The sequence below is a fragment of the Citrus sinensis genome, chromosome 7 (genome assembly GCF_022201045.2).
Source record: "Citrus sinensis cultivar Valencia sweet orange chromosome 7, DVS_A1.0, whole genome shotgun sequence".
Taxonomy (NCBI): Eukaryota; Viridiplantae; Streptophyta; class Magnoliopsida; order Sapindales; family Rutaceae; genus Citrus; species Citrus sinensis.
In genome coordinates, this window is record NC_068562.1 from 16,626,604 (window position 1) to 16,639,438 (window position 12,835).

General features: G+C 34.5%; 1 protein-coding gene across 3 annotated transcripts; it reads right to left on the reverse strand.

Moving 5' to 3' along the window:
* Positions 1-6,700: 6,700 nt before the first annotated feature.
* Positions 6,701-11,291, reverse strand: LOC102618366 (hypothetical protein). Of its 3 annotated transcripts, XM_006465116.4 has the most exons (6): positions 11,102-11,291; positions 9,327-10,090; positions 9,098-9,224; positions 8,148-8,303; positions 7,467-7,678; positions 6,701-7,328 (listed from the first exon to the last, which is right to left on the reverse strand). In XM_006465116.4, exons 2-6 carry the CDS (start codon positions 9,992-9,994, stop codon positions 7,136-7,138), a joined length of 1,356 nt encoding a protein of 451 aa, XP_006465179.1. In that variant the 5' UTR covers positions 9,995-10,090; positions 11,102-11,291; the 3' UTR covers positions 6,701-7,135. The 3 variants fall into 3 exon arrangements, with proteins under 3 accessions (XP_006465179.1, XP_006465178.1, XP_006465177.1); XM_006465115.4 differs by having other exon boundaries at positions 9,098-10,074; positions 11,102-11,290; XM_006465114.4 differs by having other exon boundaries at positions 9,098-10,090; positions 11,102-11,290.
* Positions 11,292-12,835: the final 1,544 nt, after the last annotated feature.

Here is a 12,835-nt window from a genome sequence, read left to right on the forward strand (position 1 = left end):
AATTTGAATAACCAAGAAAGATATCAACATCAGATTTTGGATCAAATTTACCAAGATTATCTTTTGTATTCAAAACAAAACATTTGCATCCAAAAACTTTAAAATAGCCAATGTTGGGTTTTCTATCTTTCCAAAGCTCATATGGAGTTTTATTAAGATTAGGTCTAATCAACACCCGGTTTAAAACATAACAAGAGGTGTTGACGGCTTCGGCCCAAAAATATTTAGGCAAGGAATTTTCATTCAACATGGTCCTAGCCATTTCTTGAATAGACCTATTCTTTCTCTCTACTACTCCATTTTGTTGTGGAGTCCTAGGTGATGAAAATTGATGTTCAATGCCAAAGTCATTACAAAAATTTTCAAAAGCATGATTTTCAAATTCTCCACCATGATCACTTCTAATACAAGTGATGGAGTAACCTTTTTTCATTTTGAACCCTTTTACAGAAAATTCGAAATGCATCAATGGCATCATCCTTATTAGCTAAGAACAATACCCATGTGTATCTCGAATAATCATCCACAATTACAAATGCATAAAACTTGCCACTTAAACTAGCATATCTAGAAGGTCCAAATAAATCTATATGAAGCAATTGAAGTGGTTTTGAAGTGGAAACATGATTCTTGCTTTTGAAGGAAGTTTTGATTTGTTTTCCAAATTGGCAAGCTTCACAAGTTCTATCTTTTTGAAAATTGATTTTTGGAAGACCTTTTACTAAATCATTTTTCACGATTTTTGAAATCAAATCCATGCTTGCATGACCTAATCTTCTATGCCACAACCAACCATCATCATGCAATGCGGATAGACATTTATCATGTATTGATGCACAATTTATATTAATGGTATAAACATTAACACATCTATTTCCTACAAACAAGACTTTCCCATCACATGCATTCTCAATAACACATTTTGATTCATCAAAGATAACTCTATATCCTTTATCACATAATTGACTAATGCTAAGCAAATTGTGTTTCAAGTTTTCAACCAAACACACATTCTCAATGAGGGTAGAGGATACATTACCGACATTTCCAATTCCAATGATTTTTCCTTTTGAATTATCTCCAAACGAAACATCTCCACCATTTTCGATCTTGATAAAGCTTGAAAACCAAGAATAATTCCCTGTCATGTGTCTTGAACAGCCGCTGTCCAAGTACCACTTATTCTTATTCTTCTTTGATCCCTGAAAGAAAAATCTTAAGTTTTAGGTACCCAAATCTTTTTGGGTCCTTGAGAGTTAGCAATGGTTCCTTTTGGAACCCAAACACACTTCATACCGTAATAAGCATTTCTCTTTACAGCACATCTATTTTTCATATGGCCATCTTGATTGCAATAATGGCATACAATTTTATTGTTAATAGATGTATTCTTCACAAAATAACTCTTGTAAAATTTTTGTTTCAAATTCGGTTTATAACCTAATCCACTTTTGTCAAATACACATTTTTGTGAGTTTAGCAAATTGTCCAACATCTTTTGCCCATTTGTGAATCTTAACACAATTTCATTTAGCTCATTACTCTTCTTTCTAAGCATTTCATTCTCATTTTTCAAGTCATTCATGTGTGACTCTAAGTGCTCATGTGAAGTGCTAGAATTCTTGAGTAATGCAATACTATCATGCAATGTCTTATTTTCTAATTCTAAGCATGTAATCTTTGCACTAAATGAATCATTTTCATTCTTAAGCTCTATCATCTTCTTTTTAAGACTTATATTCTTTTTGCCAATCTTCATTAGCTCATCATGCAAATCATTAAAGGCATCATGCAATTCATCATATGTAGGAAGAACACTTACCTCATCAAGTTCATCACATGATTCTTCCCCAATGGCCATGAGAGCCAAATTTGTCATTTCTTGTTGCTCATCATCATCACTTGTTTCCTCTTCGCTATCATCCCATGTGGCCACCATAGCTTTCTTCTTGAGTTTGTTGAGAAGAGGACATTCCGGTCGTATGTGTCCGGGCTTCTTGCATTCATAACAAGTGATTGGCTCCTTCTTCTCCTTCTTATTCTTGTAGCCTCTAAACTTTCTCTGCTCATTATTCTTCTTGTAAAATTTTCTGAATCTTCTAGCTAACATAGCCAGCTCCTCATCATCCATTTCGCTTTCCTCATCACTCTCACGTTTTGAAGCCTTGAGAGCAATGTTCTTCTTCTTTTCCTCATGCCCTTTTTCAGCTGCCAAATCTTCTTCATATGAAATAAGAGAGCCAATTAAATCATCAATAGGTAACACATTTAAATCCTTGGCTTCCTCAATGGCAGTCCTTTTTGGTCTCCATTCCTTAGGTAGAGACCTAATGATTTTCTTGACTTTCTCGCTATTTGAAAAAGTCTTTCCTAGGGCTCCTAGAGTGTTCACTATGTCCGTGAATCTAGTATACATAGAGTACACATTTTCATTTTGTTCCATTTGGAACAATTCGTATTGTCGAGTGTACCTACTTATTTTAGATTCTTTCACTTGGTTCGTGCCTTCATAGACAACCTCAAGTTTGTGCCAAATCTCATTAGCACTTTCGCAACTAGACACTCTATGAAACTCTTTCTTATCTAGTGCACAAAACAAGGCATTCATGGCCTTGGAATTTAGAGAAGCTTTTCTCTTTTCGAATTCATTCCAATCCCGTGAAGGTTTTGGAATATCTTCTCCGACTTCATTTTTTGTCAAGGGCATGAAAGGACCATCATTAACGATTTCCCAAATCTCATAATCTAAGGCTTGCAAGTAAATTCTCATCCTAGTTTTCCAATATGGGTAATCGTTTCCATCAAAGTAAGGTGGTCTAGTGGTGGACTGCCCTTCCCTAAATGTGGAATCATTTTGAGTTGCCATTGATCTTTAGCTCTAGATGGTTAAATCTAAATAAGAGCACTTCGCTCTGATACCAAATGAAATACAAGTGTGCAACCCAAGAGGGGGGGTGAATTGGAATTTTAAAAATTTATCCTAACAAATCCACACAACAAGCAATCTAATGTCTTAACAATAATTGAAAATAATAAGTTCAATAATAGCGTAATAATTAAAGAGTAAGGAAGAAGAAAAACAAACACACGAATTTTTACGTGGTTCGGCAATCCCCGCCTACGTCCACGCCTCCAAGCGATCCAAGCTCGAGGATTTCACTAACCAAGCCTTTCCGAGGCTTCAACCGAATACAATTGACTTCGAGGTGTCAATAAACCTTTACAATGAAGAGATTTTCTCCCAATCTCTCCACTCAAGTGTTTCACTCACTCAAATTCTTACAAATGAAATGAAGAAATGAAGATTACAATAAATCTCACTCAATGAGTAGATATACAATGATGAAGAACAATGAATGATTCAATGTTTTGTGTTTGACAAGTTGAAGGCTCAAGATATCACGTGTGCTTTTTGTTCTTGCTTGTTGGAGAACTTCAAAATGAGTTGGATTTGAGTTCTTATAGCTTGAGCTCGAAAACTAGCCGTTGCTCACATTCTGGGCTAACCGGTTTGCCGTTTAATGGAATCCGGTAAGCCGGATTTATGTTACCGTTAAGGCAAAATTCAAAATTTTGCCTAACCGGCTTGCCGGTTTCAGGAATCCGGTAAGCCGTTTTCGTTCTGGTGTTTTCTGCCTCGAATTCGGCCTGCCGTTTATCAGTATCCGGTAAGCCGCTTGCTACAGTAACTGCTACAGTAAAATATTTCCCGAAATTTATAGTTTAACCCCAAAACTTTATAAAACTGTAGTATGGCCCAAAACGTTATAAAAGTTTGCAAATAGGTCCAATTTCAGAATTTTAAATAATACTTTCTCAAACCCACAACTTTCTGAAATTATGACTTCGCCCAAACTTTATGAAATTATAGAATGGCCCAAAAACATTTAAATAATTTCAAATAGGTCCAAATCCGAAATTTAAAATACTATCAAAGATTTTAAAATTACTTTCATTTTAGTCCAAAATGCTTTAATTCCATAACATCATTTTCTTATTATAAAAGCACAATTCATAAATCTTTACTTAATAAATACATGTGGTTTGTTATCATCAAAATCAATATTTATAGCCATATAGGCTAACAATAATAAAGTCTGAAATTTCTCAGATCATGTCAATCGAGTCAAAGTTCAGCACTTGTTTTTTTTCCATCCTAGTAACATAATCCCTTAATTCCATTACAAACACTAGGATGGCCGGATGGCCATACTGTAGTTGGATCGAGTCTGTAAAAATTCAACTCAACCCATTATTAATTGGGTTGTTTGTAAAAAGTTAACCTAATCCAATCTACTAAATATGTTCCACTTAAAGTGATTCAACACTTAAATTGTTGGGTTGATCGCATTAAAAATTTAAAAATTAAATAAATTCAAATATTAATAAGTTCAAAACTATCTAGTACATCAAAATGAATTCAAATAGCGATAAAAAAATAAAAAATAAAACATGTCAATTCTCCATAGTAACATAAAATGTTGTCCACCGTGTAATATCTATTATTAAACAAAGTAACAAAAACAAATGTTGTCTACAACATCAAATCGCATAGTGCTTGAACATCTATCAACTTATGCTTATGTTGAATTATATGGGTTTGTATTAGGGAATCCAACTAAAAAAATAAAGACCAAATCAACTTATTTTTATAGCCCGTTTGGGAGTGTGGTAAGGTGGCTGTTTAGTAACACTTGTAGCTAAGCTTTGACAGCTTAGCAAATTTTTTTCTTAACTTTTACTCCACATATGTAACTTTTATTCTATAATAGCTGCAGCTTAAAAGTTACAGTACCTTACTCTCAAACACATCCTTAATTAGGTTAGATTGAGATACAACTTACATGGGTTCATATTCAAGCTGCAAGGATCACCTCAGCGCATGTGTCTGAAGGCTAGGGGTGTCAAAAAAGCCCGCCCGGACCGGACCCGGCCAATCCGGTCAGGGCAAAACCCGGACCGCATGCACATAAAAACCGGACCCGGGTTTGAAATTCTCAAACCCGGACATTTCTGGGCCCGAGTTCGGGTTCAACACCAAAAACCCGGAACCCGGACTGGACCCGGTTTTTTAATAATTTTTTTTAAAAAAGAAAATATAAATATATTATATATAAATGTATAATTATGAATTTATGTTATGTTGGATATTATTTAAATTTATTGTGTGATTATTGTGTTGTTGAATTTAATTTATTTATTTTACATATAAATTGAATGAGTTTAAGTTAGAAATTGGATGAATTTAGGTATTAGAAAGTGGATTGAAATAATTTTAATTTATCATTTGTGCAAAATTTGCATTGTTAGTGTGTTATATATTTGTATTTGACTATTTTCTTTTTTAAAGTTTGAGATTGAATGAGTTTATTTGATTTTTTTTTTAAATTTGCATTGTTAGAGAAATGAAAGAAAAAATTGAAGAAAAAAAATATTGAAGTTTTCACATGCGGGTTTAGAAAGCCCGGATCAAAATCCGGACCCGGAAGGTGCCGGCTCAAGCCCGGACTGCACCCGGAAAAATCGGATTTTAACCCAGCTTCGGTCTTGTATTTCTCTCATCTGGTCCAGTCCCGGACAACACCAAAATCCAGACTGGACCTGAATTTTACCAAGCCTACTGAAGGCTAAACAGAACCACCGAGCTCATACCTGAAACCTCGCCCTGTCATGTTCTTGGAGAATTTTTATATGCTTTGGCATAGTCTTGCTCCCTAAAGGAACCCAACCCAACCGAATCATTAATTGGGTTAAAAAATGATCCAATAAACTCATTTTAACACACTCAACCCATCTTAGTTTAGTTAAATTAAGGTTGGATCGGGCCCATTGGTTGGGATGGGTACCAAGATTTCTATTTATGTTTTTCAAAAGTCATTAATAGTATTTTATTAATTAAAATTAAATGTTAATGATTTACACACACGTACGCGCACACACACACATACACACAGATTTTCAGGTGCAAGCGTCCTCATATTCTTATGCAAGCCTTATGCAAGCACGATGTTAAACCGCACGGTTAAATATAATTAATTTTTTAATACACTATAAATTAATTTTATTAAACTGCACGACTTAATAAAATATCTACATGAAAAAATTTTGAAAATATCCACACTACAAAAGAACTCTTTGTGTGTGTGTGTATAAGGACTGCCTGGTAAAATATTTGGCATCTTCGAAGATCCTACCTAGAAATCTAGAAGCAAAACTCACAAAATTATTTGATGTCAATGATTTTGAGAAGAATTCTATCCATCTATTCAGCAAACTAATTAAATGAATGCGGTGGACATGATAATTTATCTACTTCTTCTTTTAAAATATATAAACAAGTACAAGCCAGCCAAGACTTGAGTGGTGGCCAACATCATGGCCAAGATCAAAAGTAAATGTGCTTTTGAATCTTCCATGCCCTTATGATTCAACCCATTCTTTAGCTTTGAAATGAGACTCTAAATAATTGAATTATGTTTGCTTAAGAAATAAGTCAAGCCAAACATTTCTTCATATCCAAAAATTGCACATCATGATGATGGTTGTTAACAAACTACAACCAAGTTGCTTGAAAAAAAAGCCTCAACAACTTGAAAAAAAAGCAATATTTTTTCAAAAGGAAATTATGACGCTCTTCCTTTGCTAGGACACAGGCACATGTCTAAGAATTTGCCATTGATGAAAGCATCACATTGGCATATGCAAAATGAACTGTATATATAAATATATATCAACAAGCTCATCTTATACAAATTTCATGATTAAAAAAGTAAATAAACACTACAGATTGTCTGTAAAGACAATGTACTTTGATATCTCACAACAATTTTTTTTTTTTTTTTGCCTATTTAACATAACCGCAATCTGCTCACACATTAGATCCCCTACTACTCAACCAACCTTCACCACAAAAGCCATCACTCCCTAAAGGAAAAAATAAATGGCAACGAAACCTTAAAGATCTATACAAGAAGGTAATATGCAAAAACACTACCACAAACAATGCTGCCTGATCGATCATCACCATTACTCCTCACACTACTACCACCTTCACTATCCACGGCATCAAATTTTAATGGGGGAAAAATAATCTTAAACAAGCAATAGAAGGAAAAAGCTCGCGGTGCACGTACTACTAAACTGGTATGACGTCGTTCTTGGAGGCATCTTCGCATCTTAATACAATTCCGTCAAGGCTAGCTGGAACAATACATTTGGCCCATTGGCATCCTGTTGTGATAGGTTCAGGCGGAGGGACAATCATGAGCACGTTGTCATTCCTCTGAACAACTCCCATTACACTAACAGTACTTCCTTCTTTGATATACCTACAAAACGAATAGTTATAAAAGATTTGGACACTTGCCAGTGGCATGATATCACTTGTTATTTAACTAAAAGAAAGCAGCCCACACTCAGACCAATGATTACAGTGAAAACACAAACTCAAAAGGGTTAAAATTTACCCCTCTTTCAGTCGCATTATACGATCATCACTTGAAAGATTCCTCTCCGCCAACCACCTGATGAACTCCGGAGATAATTCTTCCTTGCCAGGATTGACATCAATGGCAAGGGAATCGTCAACATAAGGAGTCACCCTTGCTCCATACCCAGTTTTAACCAATGCTCTTAACCCAGACTGGAAATCAGAGATGTAGAAGTCAACCGCGCGCCTCTGCAAAATTATATGAGAAAAGAATCCAGTCAAAAGTGTGAAAAAAAACAAAGCTTAAGTGAAAATTTATCCTACATGAAAGGGAGTCCTTCGATAATGAAATATCAGCATCCCATCGATTCAACTTGTATAAACACAGGCAGAGAGATGAAGAATGTGTAATAGAAAAATGTGGAATTGGCATCTAAGGTGGTGACAGATGGTAATTAACACTCAAAAGTGAGACTTGTTCACCAACCCAGAAACCACACTTAAAGGTGAGATACCTGTATCGGTTCAAATTTCACATATTGACTTGAAGCATAAAATCAGACAAAATCAATTCATCAATTAATTGTCCTAAAAATCAAAACAAAAAAGAAATAACAAGGAGAGCTTGTCCAAAATAACTCAGGAAACAACGGCGAATACGTTTATCAGATGATAAACTATAAATCAAAATTACCATGTCACTTTTTAAATTACTCACTTCTAATGATCGGAGCCCCCAAGTAAAACGACGATGTGTGGGGTTGGCAGCTTTTGAACCCCATCCTCGGTACTCATACAAACTTGTGGATGTGTATATACATCTAGGAACTTTTTGGAAGGATGATTCCAGAGGAACATTACCGCAGGTGACAACCTTCAAGAACATAAGCAAACATTTTACACAATATCCTTCAAACGCTTTGGTAGATGATAAAGAGTTACCACAAATGAGCATACAATCAGCATCAGAAATCATGAATCATTAAGAAATTACGTCTTGAGAGATTCAATGCCCTTGTATACAGAAACATATATTTATTAGACACTCAACTCTTAGACAAACATCAGAAATTGGTCTCTCTTTCTATATCTAAGTAACCATCTGGTAACAGATTTCCTTATCATGCCCAAAAAATGAAGGGGGAAAAAAATCATAATAGTGGGCAAACATGCCGAAGTGCAAGCATAACCAGCCCACCCTTCAACTGACACATCCTAGAGAAGATGCATTATCAAGAATCCAGATTCTTCAATCCATTATCATCTTCTTCAAAGGAAAACTTATAAGAAGATGTATTGTACATGAATCCTATTGATAGCCTATCCAGCATGATATCTTTTTCTGGGGAATAAAATATAGTTAACAGAGCACTCTGATAAAAAATTTCATTTACTTTTTGGCTACTTGAATTCTTATGTGCAAAGTGAAATTCTTACTCTAAAGTTACATCTCTACTCACAATTGCAATGAACTCTTTACAACATTCAATGGTGCAAATGCAAAAAATTAAGAAAATAGTGTAAATAACTAGAAGCAGATTCAAGAGATTGGCAAGAATAATGATGCTAGACAATACAACCTGTTGATTGACCTACACTTTTTTTTTTTTTATGAAACCAACAAATACGTCTTAAAATCTAAAGGATGTTATTAAGTAAATCACATACCCCAGAGATCTTCACAAATTGACCATTCTTGGCGTTTCTAAGCTCAGCATCTGGATAACGAGCAATATAACTTATAATAGCTTTTCTTCCCCAAAAAGTATTCCAACCAAACAAAGCAGCAACACAGCTGAAAAGGACCACAACAACAATGAGCAGAATGGCATTGTGAACTGCTCCAAGAATAAAACCACCAGCTATAAATCCCATCACAAAAAGGAGAATCAATGACCAGAATATTGGCTTTGGGAAATTCCTCTTGAAGTCAAAGTCCTCATCTTGGCTAAGGACAGTGATGGCCTGATTATGAGGAACAGAGCTTGGTATTTTCATTGATCCCATAGAGTCCAAAGGACCAGACACCTTCCTTGGTGCCCCAGATGAATTAAGTGGGGCTGAAGAGATGGGTCCAGAAGTAATGAGACCAGTAGTAGGAAGAGCAGGAGCAAGGGGGCCAGAGTTTTGGCGGCCACTTGGTGTCACTCCTCCAGATTGAGGACCGGAAGACTTCTTTAATGGTTCCCCATGTTTATTAAGTGGTCCAGAATTTGACTTCTTTAATGAAGCTGAACCAGACGTGACTCCAGAAGAGACAGGACCTGACGTTGAGTAGCTAGCCCTAGAGGCAGCATTAGGCATGATAGGTCCTGAATGTGAAGCAGCACCACCAAAAGATCCAGTCCTTGAAGGAGCATTATTTATAGGTCCAGACTTCCTAGACTTGGAACCGTCAACAGGAATATCAAACATTTTCCCTAGCTCTCCGGATTTTTTTATATCGCCTCCAGTATAAGGCATGGCTACTGAGCTCATTGTTGGTGTCCTTTCTTTGGGTTGCTCTGGCCGGCCTGATACGTAAAGGCCATTGCTGAGCTGATGAGATGGGAACCTGGAACCCATCTTGCTACTCTATAAGACTCCACACAGTACCACAAACCAAAGACCACTCACAGAATGCTGATGCGATTTTCACAGCTCACCTAAGAGTAGAAATAACTATAGCAATCAGAAGGAAGAAAAAATATCAGACTCACGCCGCCATTTTGTACAAAAGTCAAGAGAAAGAAGAAGATCCAAAGCAAACCAAAAGGGTTGGGACTGAAGACTTTGGCTGAGTGCAAGATACTATCGTACGAAGACTTATTTTATGTATTTTCATGTTTTCCCACACATACAAATTCTTGATATTAATCATCTTGTACAAAGTAGAATTGCTAAATTTCATGAGGATATATTTCTCTTCTAATCGTATAGGAGTCGAGAGATAACATTTACAGACTTCTACCGTCCAAAGTTTTAAAAAAAAACAAAGATAAAAAGAGTGAGATCTAAGCCATCTAAGTTGAGAAAAGGAACATCTAATTTCAATACTTAAAACTTATTGCTTCTTGTCTATCTAATGTTCTCTAAATCATCAAACAAACAAAACAGAGAAACGTTCAAAAAGATCCGAATTTTCCATTTAAGGAAGGTTTCAAATTTCATCTAAAAAGCAACATCTGCACACATGATGATGATGATGATGATGATAATAAATGAAGAAGATCTACTATGAACAAGTAGAAAGTTCGAGTTTAAGAGCTCTCTCAAGCACAAACAAGTCCAATATAACTCCCCTACCAATGCTAAATCCAACACTTATTACTCTTAACCACAGTTCCTTATCCAACATTCTCCAGAAACAAGCGAGAAAAAAAAAAATTCAAAAGAACAAATATACCCAGTTCAACAAAAGCTACTGCAAAACAATCAGAAACTTCCATTTAGAGAAAAATTTGACCAAAACGACACCGTTCAAACGCTTCAGCTACCAAATACAAAGAAGCAATTTTTGAACTTAATTCAAGAAATTAAAACACACCCAGATCACCATTCCGAGCAAAACCCAAGAAAGTGGGAAAGATCTACGAAAACAAGCTAAGATTTTGAGTTATCTTTTTCGTCAAAGGCTAAAGATAGTAACAAAACAAGGCATTGGGAAAAAGCATAAAAATATCACAAACTTACCAGTTAAAGTAGTAGTAGCAGGACTATAGCAGTACCAGTAGTAGCAGCAGAAGAAGAAGAAGAAGAAGAAGAAGAAATCTGAAAATTTGGAGACATCTTTTGCTGTTTCTCTCACTAGAAAATGGGGAGTGTTTCTCTCTCCAGAACCTTATATGTATAAATGCGTTGTGTCTTGTGTGTGTTTGTGTTTGTGCTTGTGCTTGTGAGTGTCACTTGCGAGAGCCGCAACAACTGGTGGGTTGTCTCGTCCGGCAAAAACCTTTTTTTTTTTTTTTGCCCTTTTTCCCCCCGCAAGGTAAAATGAGTATTAAGACACTAGTTAGTAATTATTGTTTTTTTTTCTTTTTCTTTTTTATTTCATTTACAACTACAATTTTTTGGTTTATTTATTTTATAAATATTTCCTAAATTACCCATATTGAGTTTCAAATATTTAAAAGAAAATTTACTTTAAAAATAAGATTTAAATTCTTAACTTTAAGAATAATTTGATAATGACATAGTTTGAATACCTAAACGCGAGATCAGACAAATATGTTTTTTTAAAGTTTGAAGAAAAATTAATATCTATATGATACACGAACTCTTGACCTAAAAAATGAGGCCACAAAATACCTTTCATTCATCAAAAAGTGTAATTTACTAACATTCTAATTTTACTCATATGAACAAAAAAATAAAACTATTTGGACTAAATATGATATTCTAAAAAATGCACTATTTAATTTTTCTCTCTTTTCACTTAAAACCTGTTGGATAATAGAAAAGATGAAATAATTTATGGTTGATGATAATTAGAAGTACTACACTACTACTCCACCCGAAAGTGTTATGATTTGATATAGATAAGTTTCTCATTCTCTCTCACTCTCACTCTCGGTTAGGTTATTGAAATGACTTGTGGCGTCATGTTGATTTTTCTGAAATGTCAATAATACCCTTCATCATTTATCTAATTTTTTTTTAGTTTTTGAATAAATTCTCTAAATTATTAAAATCAAACAATCAAATACATTTGCAAGTATTTTTCTACTTATTTCTTTTTTTTTTAGCCCCCTTTTCTCCTCAATTTATTTAACATACTCAAGTGATAGGATAAGGTATTCCAAAAATAAAACTGTGGTCGGACCCCAATTGACCACACAAAAAAAAAATGATATTTAAAATGTAGAGATAAATTTTAGTGTTTCCACCATTTAAAATGTAACAAATATTTGACCACTAATTAATGATAAATTAAAAAACTAAACACGGAGATATCACATCAAATCTCACAATTGGTCCTTGTCAAGGACACACATAATTTCGTCTAGAAAGGAAACTGATTGTGACTTGATCAACATATTATAATGTTTTTTTTAATAGAAATTTCAAAGATTTCGGATTTTGTTTTATCTGCTACCTTATTTGTTTATTTAAATACCCTAATTAAAATTCTTTATAAATGCTAGTTGTTTTGCTTAGTGGCAGACAACAATGAATGTTCAAGCAAATCCCTGTTATAAGCAAACTGTGTTCACATCATAGGACTATTTTTTTTTTTTTTTGTCTTTTTTTTTTGTAAGAGGACTGTTTATTTTGTTAGTTTCACTTATTTAAGGAAGTTTCCCAACTTGCCCATAAAATAATTGCATTTCATTGTTTGATACATTATTACTGTTATTATTATTATTATTATTATTATTATTATTTATTTCTTTTAAAGAATAATCAGAACCCATATCAGTAGTATTC

Excerpts from the sequence above, each read along its gene's own strand:
- LOC102618366 (XM_006465115.4), bottom strand. The coding sequence starts at position 9,994 with ATGGGTTCCAGGTTCCCATCTCATCAGCTCAGCAATGGCCTTTACGTA. Across the intron at positions 8,304-9,097 it reads AATTTGTGAAGATCTCTGGG|GTTGTCACCTGCGGTAATGT; the intron begins GTATGTGATTTA and ends ATGTTCTTGAAG. Across the intron at positions 7,679-8,147 it reads GGGGGCTCCGATCATTAGAA|AGGCGCGCGGTTGACTTCTA; the intron begins GTGAGTAATTTA and ends ATAATTTTGCAG.